The sequence below is a fragment of the Palaemon carinicauda genome, chromosome 16 (assembly GCF_036898095.1).
Source record: "Palaemon carinicauda isolate YSFRI2023 chromosome 16, ASM3689809v2, whole genome shotgun sequence".
Taxonomy (NCBI): Eukaryota; Metazoa; Arthropoda; class Malacostraca; order Decapoda; family Palaemonidae; genus Palaemon; species Palaemon carinicauda.
Window position 1 is genome coordinate 29187049 of NC_090740.1, and position 16520 is coordinate 29203568.

The 16520-nt window shown below is 38.7% G+C and overlaps 1 protein-coding gene across 1 annotated transcript in view; it reads right to left on the reverse strand.

The window, feature by feature from the left end:
- The window catches only part of LOC137655173 (zinc finger C4H2 domain-containing protein), a 54205-nt gene extending 49792 nt beyond the window's left edge, over positions 1 to 4413 (reverse strand). Inside the window, 4 exon segments of the mRNA XM_068389056.1 lie at positions 3499 to 3603; positions 3606 to 3699; positions 3851 to 3897; positions 4330 to 4413. Of these exon segments, the coding sequence (XP_068245157.1) occupies positions 3499 to 3603; positions 3606 to 3699; positions 3851 to 3897; positions 4330 to 4413 (330 nt within the window).
- Positions 4414 to 16520: the final 12107 nt, after the last annotated feature.

Below are 16520 nucleotides of genomic sequence, written 5' to 3' on the forward strand. Positions count from 1 at the left end.
CGTCTCTCTCTCTCTCTCTCTCTCTCTCTCTCTCTCTCTCTCTCTCTCTCTCTCTCTCTCTCTCTCTCTCTCTCTCTCTCTTGTCACTCACAAGAGACTTCGTCAATAAAAGGTTATTTGACTAAAGGAAAATACTAAAAGGACTGAGAAATTGAAAATTAACATGTTCCTTTAAATTAGTATTTAAAAAACTTCAGTTTGTAAGAAGAATGAACAAAAAGTCAAAATCGATTAACTCTTTCTGCAAAGTGAAACCGTGATTCTCTCTTACTCTATCGTAACGATAGAGTGCAAACTGCGTAGCATAAATAAACCAAACGTTAGTTCATCTTTGAAAACAGCACGAAGACTATTCAAAGAATAAATTTCTTAAAATATTTTCTAAAAATATTTATCTCATCAATCTAAACAAATATAAAAGTTGAATGGGCTCAACGTTGTTTAACTTCGTTTTCCAAGTCAGTACCGCCTACAAAGAATAGGCATAGGCCGCTTATAAACAAAAATATAAAATTTATCTCGGTGTTTAGTATAAATGGAAAGGGAATCGAAGAGGCCTAATAAAGGCGGGTGAGATATAAAATATATAGAGGTAAATCTATAAATATCAACAATAATTTATAAAGTGATAAAATAATTACTAAAAGCCTTTAACACACTTCCGTACACTGAGGGAAGGGTCGGCCATCTTTTCTCTATGGAAAATCCAGAGAGAGATTAAAAAAGCAAGGGTAAAAAATTTTTCTCTCCTTTCAAAAGAAATTCTTTTGAAGATCGTATTGCTTGAGAATAATCCAACACGGCGAATGCCATAAAACCATGAACAAGTACTTCACCAATCAGTAGAAACTTGAGGTTAAGCACAAGCGGAACCAGTGCTGTCACTACCACCGACAGAGAAGAACTGAATTTATGGAGAAGTATATGCGGTATCTGGCCGATAGTCGGCGCTGGTGGGCACACCCGGCAGCCTTCATGGCGATCGCTCGCGAGTTTTTGGAATCTGTCGACCATCGGAGACGTAAGCTATATATATATTCACCGGCTAAGTTTAATATTTAAAAATAACAAACAACTTAAGAACTAAGAAATCAGAAGTCATTATAAAAAAAGAAAGGAAAAATCACAAAATTTTAAAAAGTAATTTGTATTTTTTTTAACTATACCTAACTATACCTGAGTCCTTTACTCAAACTTTCTGGCCATCACCAGTAAATTGGTAGCTTGTAGTTCATAGATGTTGCGAATAGATCCCCCGTTGCTATCTAAGGACATAAAGACCATTTTGACCCAACTATCCGAGTCTTCCAGCTCAATTTGTCTGCCATGTTCCTTTTGCTGGGGATGAAATGGGACAAGCTGACAGCGCAATAACATTGAGTTCTGTACACCAGAGAGTCCTTATTGCTAGGTAGCAAAAGTATAAACATAGTATCTCCTCGTTTGTTTATGCAGGACACTATGGTAGTGTTGTCGCTCAACTACACCATCAAATGTCCCATTAGAAGAGGGCAAAATTCCTAGATAGTTGAAGTAGCTGCTCTCATCTCTAGGATGTTATGTTGATGTGCTCTATTCATCCAGGAACTGGGTGCCATTTGCTGACCCAGGTGACCTCTCCACCCTTTTTGGGATACGTATGTAAAGAGGAAAATTCCCGGTGAGAGTGGGCATCCTTGCAAAAAGTTTGGTTCTTCTAGCCACTATTGAAGAACTTTTCTGGATTCCTCTCTCTATCCTTACTAGAAAGAGTAGATCATTCAAATTCTGTTACAAGGCTGTTTTCAGTTCCCATTGCATGTGAGATCTGCCTCTGGGAACCGAACTTCTTAAAGATGTTAAACGCCCCAGAAGTTGCTGCCGCTGGTGAGCTGGAAGAAAAGACTGCTGCAGCAAGGGGAGATTTACCTTTTGCAAACGTGACAGCCTTCTCTTGGCTGCAAATACCTTCCCTTGTACCTTGTCTATGTCCATCCCCAGATAGACAGTCTTTGAGTGGGGGACAAGACAGACTTCTCTTGATTTATCATGACTTCCTGGTCTTGACAAAACAAAAGAACTCTTTCTAGGAGGAGAAGAAGTTTATCCTCAGACTCCGCCAGGATTACACAATTGTCGAGACAGTGGACCAGGAAAATTTAGTTGGCATGCACCTATGAGGATACCAGTTCGAAGATCCTTGTGAAGACTTGGGGTACTGTTCATATGCTGAAGCAGGGCAGGAATAAAGCTCCAGATAGGCAGGTCCAACATCTTCTGCAGATGATAGGGTGATGACCAGGAACTCCTGGGCAGACACCGAAAGAATGACGACCACTGGATGGAATCCCAAAACCAGATCTTGCTGCAGTCTCTCTTCTGATGGAAACCTTGGATGTCCATGGAGAGTCACAGCAAACAAAGAGCATCAAATCTCTGAAAAGAAGACTACCCCTGAAGGAGAGGGCCCATCGTTTAGCTAGGTGAAACAGAAATAACCCCTTGTCCCTTTGCTTGTCCTTAAGTTAAACAGCTACTATTCTTGCTCGATTGGCCCACGAAGGAAGGACAGAAGAATACCAGAGGTGGCTGAAGCTGCACAGGCCTTCTTTAACTTTGAGGATGACCCTGAAGGCAAAAAATACCACTTAGGCTTCTTCCTCCTCCTGCCATACTTTTCTCACTGGGAGGATGGCCACTCCGGACATTCAGAACACAGTGACACTTGGGAACATGCAAGCCCTTGACATGAAGTGTATGACCGGTGAGTAAACATTTCAGGAGCATTCATAAAAGTGCAGCAGGTCTTCGGTAACACTACCAGACATTTCCACATAATGGGCAGCATCCTCAAATAGTTACTCAAACCAAACACAGGGAAAAAGAAAAAGAAAGTTTAAAAAAAAAATTCTGCCAAAAAAGTCCCAACTGGCAAGAACATGTACACTCACCGGCGGCTGAAATCTGAGCGAGTTGTCCGTGAACCAGCATGGGGGTGGTAGCCTCTCTGCTATCGACATCCCATGATTTTAAACTGGCCAGTTTGATTATAGGAACTTCCTCCTTCCTAAGAATAAATTTCCTATTAGAAGACGAATGTTTTCATCTTTATAGGATGAAATCACAAGTTTTAAAAGTAATTTGCATTTTCCCTAACTATACAACTCTGAGTCCCATAAGTTATTCTTCCCACCTCATCCACCCCACAAGCTCTATGTGAAGGTCAAAGTGGCTTCTCAGTGAGCTGGGAAGGGAACAGGTCTTCCCCCGCTACCCGTCAGTAACTATTGATGCCTCTATAAATTTTAACCTCCATGTTGCTAGTTGTTTACACCTTGATATAATTTTAACCTCAGTGTTCCAGCTTTGCTGTTACCTATTCTCCTTATTAAAGGACTTTGGTTTGTATCTGTGTTGGAACAAATACCAGTTTTACATCATTTACAGGTGGCAATACTAGATTGCATACAATGGCTTGGATTAAAAGATATAACCTCATTACAGAAAAGTTCAAATGACAAAACAGTAATGAAAAAAGCTCATTGCATTAATATCAGCATGAAATAGTAGCAATTCTTCTATAGGAGCCATTTTCTCTTGCAATAACAACTCTATCTCTGCTCTACTGTATATTCAGCTAAACTTGCTTCTTCCTCTTGTACCATCTCTACTTCCTAGTCCAGTCTGGTTCTTATCCTTTCAACTGCATCAACTTTAACCCTGTAAAATACATGTAAAATTACTAAAGTTAAGGAACGGGCAAATAAAAAAATGACATTATACATATGATATGGGAAACGTGGGTCTAGATTACTATGCTTCCCAAGGATATTCTTTTCACAATGTTCTTCTTTTCTTAGGTTGTATTTACTCGAGGTTAAATACAACATGACTCTGGAGTTCTGTTCTTGATATAACCTAGAATATCACAAATTTTAAAAGTAACTTGTATATTTTCTTAATATATAAACCTTTGTATGAAAAGAGTATGATTTCAGCAAAGTTAGACATTCAGATGTTAATAAACAAAGAGGCATCAGTAGTTACTCGCAGGTAGCAGGGAAAGACCCACTCCCTTGCTAGCTCACCGAAAAGTAACTTTGACCTTCACCTATTACTTGCGGGGTGGATGAAGCGGAAAGAATAAGTTAAGGACTCAGGGACGTATAGTTAGGAAAAACACAATTGTTCCGACACTATTACAAACCTTATGCTATTTATTTGGCATTTTCTTTTGGCGAAGCTGGAAGACTAGCCACTAAGATTTTTAAGCGATGTGGCAACTACCCAACTCGCTAGTTAGCGGGGTGGAGCAGTGGAAGTTGCCAGCTACCCCTCACACTCACACACCAGTGTATTCGAGCCACTTTTTCTTCTGGGTTTGAGGAGAACGGATGTGTCTGCTCTCTGCTCTCTCAAAAGACTTTTCGTCATTGACTTTCAGATTCTTTCTCTTTCGGGTATGTGAGTGCCTTCTTCTGCCGCCTTCATGCAGACTTGTCCAGGGCCTGAAGGACGTGCTTGAAGAACCTTTATGTCCTCTGTTGAGACCGACCCCATTCGTTGTGTCCGACCTGCAGAGGACAGTGCTGTAACCAGGGTAACAACTGTGAGGAACGTAAAGGGTCTTCCACGAGGGAGAAGAAGCCACAGATATCTTCCTGAAGCTCCTGGTCGCTCGACTTCTTCCGAAGGTTGGTGGAGTAGTATCGTAGACCAGCTAACTTCAGGGCAACCTAGGGGATCCGGGAACATTGCTACTTCGCCTAGAGAAGCAACTTCAACCCCACCCTTGGGAGAGTCCTTCTCTCTTCCTGATCTTTTGCAGGTTTGGCTGTCGCTGGGTGTTGCAGGGCCTCCTTCTAGGGACATCTTGGTGGAATTTTGGCAGCGCAGGACCCAGAGAGGGGCCCTTCTCCCGTGTCCTCCCAAGTGGAAGTCCTTCCACCAGCTGGTGCAGTGATTAATGCTTTTGCTGTCTGTGATGCCCATGTCTCGCATTCCTCTGCACGCCGACGAGACCAGAGCTCTCATTTGCCACCCCAACACCAACCTTCTGTTAATGATGAGAACGCTCACCATCCTAGGATCTCTTTGTCCGCCAGGGACTGTATTCCTTTACGCTTGTCCAGAGGTTTGCCTTCGCCCTCCGTCAGGAAACAGCACTCCAGCTCCAGAGACCGACAATCTACTTGCCATTCTCCTGCTAACAATCACTGCTATATAGCCTATGTGTATAATATATATATATATATATATATATATATATATATATATATATATACAGTGAGCCCTCGTTTATCGCGGTAGATAGGTTCCAGACCCAACTGCGATAGGTGAAAATCCGCGAAGTAGTGACACCATATTTACGTATTTATTTAACATGTATATTCAGACTTTTAAAACCTTCCCTTGTACGTACTACTGTTAACAAACTACCCTTTAATGTACAGAACACTTAATGCATGTACTACAGTACCCTAAACTAAAACAGGCACAAATATTAAAGGCGATTTTATATCATGCGTTTCCTAAACACGCCAAAAAGCACGATAAAAAATGGCAACCAATGTTTTGTTTACGTTTATCTCTGATCATAATGAAGAAACAAACGCATTTACACATCTGTGTATAGGTTAGTTTTTGCATTGATTATATTGATTATTCAGTACAGTATGTTGATTTTGTTATTTACCAATGTTTTACTTAATTTTTCTTAGGACTTCCAAATGAAATGTTTTTCTTTATGACGCCACCTGAAACGACGGCGTCATAAAGTACGCTCAGTAAACAACCACGCTCAGTAAACAAACGAAGGCATTTAACTCGCAGGATGAAAGTGATAAATAATGATATTACAGTAAAAGATTTTAGAAAATGTGTTACAGTATTACAAATATTATTTACCGTATCTATATAAAATCATACAGTACATACGTAGCAAAGCAGGAAAACAATTTACGCGAGAGAGAGAGAGAGAGAGAGAGAGAGAGAGAGAGAGAGAGAGAGAGAGAGAGAGAGAGAGAGAGAGAGAGAGAGTTGTTTTACGTACGTACAGTAAATGTAAATTTTAAACAAAAAAATATGGTAGGTTATAACATGTATATTCAGACTTTTAAAACCTTCCCTTTAACTTAATGCATACTAAACTAAAACAGGCACAAATATTAAAATGTTAGAATATTAAAGTAAAAAATAAAGATTGTTACTGTACTCACCACGAAAGAAGTTGAAGAAAAACTTGAATGATGATGGCGATGAATTTGCTGCACAGTAGAAATGATGATGATGAAGCTGATGATGTCTTCTACCGTGCAGCCAATGATAGTATTTTACGTCTCTTCAGACGGAGGTGTCTTTTCCTGGGACACCTCTTCAACTTCTTCCTGGGACACTTCTTCAATTTCTTCCGAAGGCGTACTAGCAGGAGGAACTGGCTCTTTTTTGCGAGGCTGGAAGAACATTGTGATCGGAAGTTGCTGCCGCTGCTTTTTTCGATCGAAGAGCATCCTGTAGGGAGTCATGTCGTCATCGATTTTGTTGCAGAATTGCATAGACCGAACCATATCCTCGTCCCACTCTTGCGACATTTCTTTCAAATCCTTCGCATGGTTACAGAACTTGGCAAGCCGTTCTAATGTTAAGCCCGTTTCTTCGACATTTTCTTGGGTCTCTTCCTGCGTTTCACTCTCTTCTTCACTGGCCGATTTCTTCAGGTCTTCTAGGTCTGCGTCAGTTAGCGGCTGGGAATGGCAGTCCAACAACTCGTCGACGTCTTCAGTCGTCATGTCGCCAAACCCGTCACCTCCAATTATCGCAGCCAACTGCACAGATTTGCGTATTGCAGAGTGTTGAATTTCAGACGGTGTAAATCCCTCGTCGTCGTAAACAATCTGGGGCCACAACTTCTTCCAGCTCGCATTAATGGTTGCAGGTTTCATTTCTTGCAGTGCCTTCTGAATGTTCTGCAGGCACGTGGCTATGGTGTACTTCCGCCAGTACGCCTTCAAATTGAAATTTTCATCTTCATCTTCTTGGGCAGCATCCACACACGGAACGAGGTCCGCCAAGGTATTCTTCGTGTAGAGGGCCTTGAACGCCCTCATAACACCCTGGTCCATCGGTTGAATTAATGACGTGGTGTTGGGTGGTAGGAACTCAACCTGAATGCCCTCATGCGACAGGTCAGTTGCGTGTCCACCAGCGTTATCCATAAGGAGAAGGATCTTGAATGGCAAGCCCTTCTCTAAGAGATATTTGCTGACTTGCGGGATAAAACACTGGTGGAACCAGTTGGAGGTCAGCATCTTCGTAATCCATGCTTTTTTATTATGCATCCAGTACACGGGAAGGAGTTTCTTATTTTTATTTTTCAAAGCGCGAGGATTTTTCGACTTGTAATTAAGCCCCGGCTTTAGCAAAAATCCAGCAGCATGGCCACACATCACGAGGGTTACGCGATCTTTGAACGCTTTAAAGCCAGAGGCTTTGGCTTCTTCTTTGAACAGGAAAGTTCGCGACGGCATTCTCTTCCAAAACAAGCCGGTCTCATCCATATTAAACACTTGTCCCGGCTTGTATCCACCTTCAGCGATAATGTTCTTTTAAGTCTCGTTCGCGTAACTTTCAGCAGCGGCAGTGTCAGCGGAAGCAGCCTCGCCATGCAGGGAAACGCTTTTCAGGCCGAAGCGTTTCTGAAACTTCGCGAACCATCCTTTGCTGGCGGAAAAACGTTGTTTCTGAGGCTGGGAATCAGTGGATATCCCTGGTTGAGGTTCATCTACATCATCATCTTCTTCAGCATGGTCGCCATCGTCGTCTTGAGGTTCCTTTGCCGCAAAATTCTCATACAAGCTCAAAGCCTTGGTTCGGATGGTGTTCGTATCCAAGGCTATGTTCTTCTTCCGGCAGTCGGCAATCCACACTGCTAAAGCACCTTCCATGCGTACGATCGTTTTATTACTCGTGGTAACGACTCGCTTCGCTGATCTGCTAAAGGTGATGGCAGCCGTCTTTCTAATGTTCGCCTCGTCCTTCTTGATGTAGCAAACGGTGGATTCGTTCATTCCAAAATGGCGGACTGCGGCCGCGTAACTTCTGCCTTCTTTTAACATATCGAGAAGCGTCACCTTCTCAGCAATCGTCATCAACTTTCGGTGGCGTTTAGGCTCACTACCAGCCTTAGTAGAAGCAGAACACTTGGGAGCCATTGTACAGTAGGGTTTAACAGAAAGTTCAACAAAAAGTTCAACTTAAAACAGTCACGCACAGCACAGATTAAAGTTCACAATAACGTAGCAACGTCTACACAGCTAGAGAGCGGCAGACAAAGTGGCCGCGAAAAGATGCTGCGGGTTGGAGAAGCGGTCAAAACACCAATCACAGGCTAGATTACAAAACTTGGGTTCTGATTCGTCATCTATCAGCGCTTAAACCAATCACAATCCGTCTTATATGCTACGTAGTAGTTACCAATTCAAAGTACAAGGTACCCTACGTATACAGTACAGCTTTACGTACGCTATTTTACGCTTGTTTTGTTGTAGGATGTCTCTCTCTCTCTCTCTCTCATCACTGTTTTTGTTTCTTGTCCTATTGTGTGTTTTATTGGATATCCCTCTCTCTCTCTCTCTCTCTCTCTCTCTCTCTTTTCTCTCTCTCTCTCTCTCTCTCTCTCATCACTGTTTTTGTTTCATTTCTCATTCTATGTGTGTCAATCTCTCTCTCTCTCTCTCTCTCTCTCTCTCTCTCTCTCTCTCTCTCTCTCTCTCTCGTACGCTTATTCGAGATGTGATTTTTGCAACAAAGAATATTATTGGATGCAGTACTACGTACGTATACATACAAAAGATTCATGGAAAAGATGCACATCCATTACATTTGTAGTACAGTAGTAGCCATCAGTAGCCTTACACCATTCTAATACGGTATGACTGCATCTGATTTGCGTTTCATGTTCGATTTAATTTTACTACATACTGTATACTGAATTATCGTATGATCACATTCTCTTTTCGTGTTTTATATCTTTCTGTACTGAATTATATGTCATATGTAATACAATGAACAATCAGTAAGAGCAGATATTACTAAATACAGTATTAATGGAATTACAGGTAACGAAATATCGTAATTGGGGTCTTCATATATCGCGGTATTTTCGAAATTTCCGGAAAATCCGTGATATGTTTATATATATGGGTTATGAAAAAAATCCGCGAAGTGGTGAATCCGCGATGGTCGAACCGCGAAGTAGCGAGGGTTCACTGTATATATATATATATATATATATATATATATATATATATATATATATATATATATATATATATATATATATATATATATATATATATTTAAGATTTTGTTTACAGGGAAATAAGTATTATTCTTGAAGAAAATGGGTGTTTTTCAATTATAAATAATAATTTTTTAGGTAAAAAAGCCATTCCCTTCCGTGACTGTAATAAAATCCAGTTTATTTGCAGAGAAAACAGGGGTTAAATACAATTTACACTCATTATTTTTCTGCAGGAAAGGTTTTTCCCTGACCAGAACTATAATAAAATCCATAGTGTGACATAACCAAAGCCAGGAGACAATATATTCAAAACTAAAGCAAGAAGCGAGTTTAAAATATGTAAAATAACCGGGGTGTATGTAGGCCTATGATAGCGGCCACTTGTATGTATGATGACGGCTGACTAGGAATAAGTCTAAGAGCCTTTATATATCAGTGGTCAGTTCCTCACACGTTCATTAAAAATGGACAGCAACTAACCTAAACTTTCTCCCTTAACCTAACCTACAAGCCGTGTCCTTACCTACTTACCTAACGGGGGGGGGGGGGGGGGGGGGGGGGGCTAACGCCCCCCCCCCCCCCCCGGCGACCCCCCTTACACTACCGTATTTTAAGTTATCCATAATGATACATACAGGTGGCCGCTATTATACATACACCCCTACATCTAATGTCCCCTATTAGGTAAGTAGGTAAGGACAAGGCTTGTAGGTTAGGTTAGGATGGAAAGTTTAGGTTAGCTGTTGTTCATTTCTTTATGAATGCGGGATTAACTGGCCGCTGATATACAAAGGCTCCAAATAACCTATCAAGTTATCAGAACCGGACGTTCAAAATATCTAAGAGAATTGTTACATATTGTACAGCCAACAAGTCCTGTTGACAAAAGAATAGTTACTGGACAACGTTTTCAAATTATTGGAACCTAGATACATTTCTATTGTAGACTCTAGAGTCTGAATAGGCGGCCCCGAGACTATACAATAAGCTCCCACTATGTATTATTGTAACAATGTACTATATTATTTCAAGTGTTTCAGGTATTGCACAACATTGCATCATATTGTATGAATAAGACATGTTATGCTTTGATCATAAGAGTAATGATTTGTTTTGGTATTAGGATTCAAACATTTGTTGATTACCTCAGATAAGATGTGATTCTTTATGATTTATGCTGGAGTAGGATTTAAGTCTTTTCGGAGCGATGCTCTTTTGTTTAGCAATGTTTTGGTTTGTGAGATTTGTGTAAGACGCTCCATATACACTTGAGAGTCAGCTGTCACAAAGAGAAGTTCATAATGTAGTCTTTTATACATTAAAGACGTATTTTATTAATACCAACGTATTATTATCCATCAAGCATACAGCGACGAAGATGAGATCAGCTGAGAAATAATTACTAATTATTATACATCTCTGTTCCAGGTAATTATTATGGTTAATAGAACTTCCTACCTAAGCACCCATATCTTATATTTGGCGACGAAGATGAGATCAGCTGAGAAATAATTACTAATTATTATACATCTCTGTTCCAGGTAATTATTATGGTTAATAGAACTTCCTACCTAAGCACCCATATCTTATATTTGGCGACCGAAGTTTGAGGACGACGGACAAGCAGGGAGAAGCAAGCAGGGAGAAGCATTGGATCCTTTGTACAAAGACGGCCAGCACAAGAGAAGTTCCGTTCTTACATTGGAAATCAAGAGTAAAATCGCCCAATGAAGATTTTACCAGCAGCAGAATAGGAATTTCATCAAATACACAAAAGGGTGAAATTTTAAGTTGGGTAGGTAGGAAGTATACTTGTGACTGCAACTTAACCTACCACAAGGTAAGCAAACAAAATGCCTTTTAATATCGAACCGCCACCATGTTTCAGCGTCACTGCTGAGCCTAATTCTGTTGCAACACGATGGCAACAGTGGTGTGAGGAATTTAAGATTTATTTAGAAGCATTAGGGAACATGAAGGATGCCCAAAAGAAGGCATTATTACTTCATACAGCAGGTAGGGAAGTTCGGGAAGTGTTTAAGACTTTGCAGCCTACAGATGACACAAGTGAAGCTGCAATTAAGGCTCTTACCACATATTTTGCTCCTCAAGTCAATAAATTTTTTGAAAGATACCAGTTTTCAGCGCAAGCTTATCAGAAAGAAAATGAAAGTTTAGATGCATTTGTGACTAGACTAAAGAATTTAGCTGTTTCATGTGAATTTCTAGAGTTAGAGAATGTTATCATAGATCAAGTAATTGCACATTGCACATCAGAAGAGCTAAGAAAGAAATTATTGCAAGATAAAGATTTAACATTAGAAAAGGTATTGATAACAGGCAGAGCTTTAGAAACATCAAATAGGCAAAGTAACATAATAGGTAGTTCTACAAGCAATAGAATGGAAAATTCTAAAATTAATACAGTAGGTTCTAAGTGGAAAACCAATGAGAATCAGAGAAGAAATATGACAAAGCCTAGTCATAGGAAAGTGCCTAACACTAATGTTCATAGATATCAGAATCAGGCTTATACACAGAAACAACAGGAAAAACCCAAGTGTTTTAGGTGTGGTAAAACTGATCATCTTGCATACGAAGCAAGGAAATGCCCTGCTACTGGACAGACATGCCAGAATTGCAGAAAGCTAGGTCATTTTGCAACTGCTTGTAGATTTCCTAAACAGTACGCAAAGAAAATAAATGCTACAGTTGATACTATGGGTCAAGAGAATAATGAGGAAAATGTTCATGATAATCAGGTTAGTTCAGAAACTGATTTTGCGTTTCACATAAATTCAGTCAATAAAGGTGCAAAGAAACATATCATGGTAGAAGTAATCATAAATGGTAAACCAATTTTGATGCAAGTTGACACAGCAGCCGATGTATCAATTATGTCTGAGAAAATGGCTAAAGGCATTCCTAATTTGTTATTAGAAGGTACAAATAGAGTTTTGAAAGGTTATAATGGTTTTGATATTCAGGTAATAGGTGTTTCGAACGTAGAAGTACAGTACAAAGAACAGAAATTAGAGAGAATGCCATTAACAGTAGTAAAAGGTAATGGACAAACTTTGCTAGGTTTAGATTGGCTACAGTATTTGAAGTTAGATTGGCCTAGTATTTTGAAGGTTGCAGGTAGACAAGATGAAAACAAAAATGAAATGTCTATGAATGATATCCTATCAGAGTTTCAAGACGTATTTGAAGATAAAATAGGTACAGTAAAGAACGCAAAGGCAATTTTAGTTTTGAAACCTGACAGTTCTCCTAGATTTTTTGCTCCGAGACCAGTACCATATGCATTGAAAAGTGCAGTTGAAACAGAAATCAAGAGATTAGAAAGTGAAGGTTCTTGGGAAAAGGTCACATATTCAGATTGGGCTACACCATTAGTTCCTATTGTGAAGGAAAGTGGACAGGTTAGGTTGTGTGGAGATTACAAAGTAACGTTAAATCCACAACTGCAAGTAGCTCAACATCCCTTACCAAATCCGAAAGACATGTTTGCAACTATGTCAGGATGCAGTGTTTTTTCTAAATTAGATTTAAGACAAGCATTTCAACAGCTTCCCATGGATGAAACTTCACAAGAATTATGTACAGTAAATACATCCTTAGGTTTGTTTAGGCCAAAGAGATTACCTTATGGAGTTGCAAGTAGTCCAGCTATATGGCAACAAACTATGGATAAGATTTTTTCAGGAATGCAAGGAGTATTCATTTTTATAGATGATATTTTAATTGCGGGTAAAGACACAAGAGAACATAGAGAGAGATTGCGAACAGTTCTGAAGAAGTTGAAGGAACATAATATTAGAGTAAATAAGAACAAATGTATTTTAGAAGTTGATTCAGTGGAATACTTAGGTTTTGTAATAAATGGCAAGGGTATTCACAAAACTAAAGAGAAGATTAAAGCTGTACAATCAACAAAGGTGCCAGAAAATGTTAAGGAATTACAATCATTTCTAGGTTTAGTAACATTTTATGGGAATTTCATTCAGAATTTGTCTACAATTGCACATCCATTGTATAATCTGTTGAATAAGGGTGTAGAATGGAAGTGGACAAAAGAGTGTCAGGAATCTTTTGAAAGAATCAAGCAGGAAATAACATCACCTACATTCTTAGTACATTATCGAATGGATTTACCAGTTAAATTAGTTTGTGATGCATCAAACATAGGTTTAGGTGCAGTATTATCTCATGTAATGCCAGATGGAACAGAAAAACCAATTGCATTCACTTCTAGAGTATTGAACAAGGCAGAAAGGAATTACTCTCAAATAGAAAAGGAAGGTTTAGCATTAGTTTATGGAGTTAAAAAATTCCATATGTATCTTTATGGTAGGAAAAAGTTCACACTTGTTACAGATCATAAACCTTTATTAGCAATATTGGGTCCAAAAGCAAGTTTACCTACGTTGGTAGCTGCAAGACTACAACGTTGGGCAGTTACGTTAGCAGCGTACCACTATGATATAGAATACCGTCCAACATCAAATATGGGTAATGCAGATGCTTTATCCAGATTACCCGTAGACAAAGCTCCAGAAGAGTATGATGACAGTGTTCTGTTAATTTCAGTATGTAGTGTACCAATAACTGCAAAAGATGTAGCACACAGTACCAAGCAAGACCCAGTACTTAGTAAGGTTTTGGAGAGTTTAATGACAGGTAGGGACTTATGTGGAAAAGAGGAAAATTGTAAACCGTATAAGGATATATGGTATGAACTGAGTGTGACACAAGGAATAGTGATGAGAGGTTCCAGGGTAGTTATTCCTAATTCACTGAGAAATAAGGTTTTGTCTGAAATACATGCTGATCACCAAGGTATTGTAAGATCAAAGTCAATTGCGAGAACTTTTGTATGGTGGCCAGGTGTAGATAAAGATGTGGAATGTTATATAAAGAATTGTATGAATTGTGTTATGCAACAAAACAATCCTCAATTTGCTAAAATGCACCCGTGGGAGTTGCCCAGGTATCCATGGCAACGAGTGCATATAGATTTTGCAGGTCCTTTTTTGAATTATTTGTTTTTGATAGTAGTAGATGCTTACAGTAAGTGGCCAGAAATTATCCCAATGAAGACGACAACGTCTTACGCCACAATAAAAGAGTTAATGCAAATTTTTTCAACGCATGGTATTCCAGAAAGAATTGTTACAGATAATGGTCCACAATTTATCTCACAAGAGTTTAAAGAATTTTGTAATGTCAATGGTATAAAGCATACATTTTCAGCTACATATCATCCATCTACTAATGGAGAGGCTGAAAGATTTGTCCAAACATTTAAGCACAATATGAAGTGTAGAAGAGCAAATTCAAGTAATATATTTTTGCATGTGTCAAAATTTTTATTGTCTTATAGAACAACGCCGCACAGCACAACAGGCGTGGCACCCTCAAATTTGTTAATGGGAAGGAGGATAAGGTGTAAGTTAGATTTGTTGTATCCAAGTTTGCAAAGTGATTTAGAAGATAAAGGGTATAAACAAATAGCAAAGCTTCCTAATGTAAGACATTTTTTACCTTTGTCTGATGTCATGGTAAGATCGTACAACACTCCAGAGAAGTGGGTACCAGGAGAGATTGTAAGAGAGATAGGAAATTTACATTATGATGTTCGTGTTGGTGATAATGTTGTAAAACGTCATGTTGATCAATTACAGCCGTTAAACAGAAAGACAGTAGAGCATGTGAATGTTAGAGATGAGAAACTTAAAGAAGTTGTTAGATCAAATGAGTCAAGTATTAACCAAGATGGTCCAACATCCAATGTAGATTCAGAACCAATTCATGTACCAGTACAAGATGAGGTTAAAGTGCTTCCTAATAGGAATAACAGAGGAAAGCCCCCTGAGAGATTAGATTTATGAATATTTTTACAATGTCAAGTTAAGGGGGAGGAGACTGTTATGTATTATTGTAACAATGTACTATATTATTTCAAGTGTTTCAGGTATTGCACAACATTGCATCATATTGTATGAATAAGACATGTTATGCTTTGATCATAAGAGTAATGATTTGTTTTGGTATTAGGATTCAAACATTTGTTGATTACCTCAGATAAGATGTGATTCTTTATGATTTATGCTGGAGTAGGATTTAAGTCTTTTCGGAGCGATGCTCTTTTGTTTAGCAATGTTTTGGTTTGTGAGATTTGTGTAAGACGCTCCATATACACTTGAGAGTCAGCTGTCACAAAGAGAAGTTCATAATGTAGTCTTTTATACATTAAAGACGTATTTTATTAATACCAACGTATTATTATCCATCAAGCATACAGCGACGAAGATGAGATCAGCTGAGAAATAATTACTAATTATTATACATCTCTGTTCCAGGTAATTATTATGGTTAATAGAACTTCCTACCTAAGCACCCATATCTTATAATTCAAAAGACAGAAGATATCAAGGCTTTCAAGAGGAAACTAAAGACTTTCTTAATCTTTAGATGCTTCAAGAGATTTGAACGAATATGATAAAATGACAGCAGAGATCCTGTATAGAGTAGGGTTACCCTGATGTAACTATAATAAAACCAATATATTACAGTACTTACCACGGCCATAATTCAGCCAGCGATAATATGGGAATAAACGATTATAATAAAATGTTAGCAGAATAGTATATAGCTGTGAATCCGGTTCAAAAGTCGGCCACGGCATAATTAATCTTTCTGGTTTCACAAATATTTTCTATTGAAGTATATTCTTATCTACTGTACCATCCATGATTAAATCTTTAAAATGTAAACAAAAATGTGTCCCGTACAGCATATAGTCGGGTAATAGCCTCTGTAACGGTGAACCTGTGGTTTATTTTTTTATATTCTTATATTTTCTCTCACTTTGGTTTAGTTTAGAGCCTGTCTGACATTTCTTTACATGCTTTCCAAAGTTTGTGACTAATTTTTTGATATTCAAGTATGTTTTCCTCATTTTCTATTTCTAAAAGTAGTAGTTTTCTCTATATTCAGGGTGTGGTCTCGTAAGTAGGATGTTCTCGTTTCATATTCTTTTTTTTTTTTTTTTTTTTGCAATCTAGTAAAAAGTGCATCAACGTTTCTTTCTTCTCGTCACATAGTCTCCATTTCATACGGGTATTTTTAATTTTTTCCCCTTTACTGCAGATCTTATGTGTTGGTGCGTGTTCTAAAAGGTACTGTATGATCGAATCCTGTCCGGACTCCGTTTCCATAAATGTTTTCTTTTTTC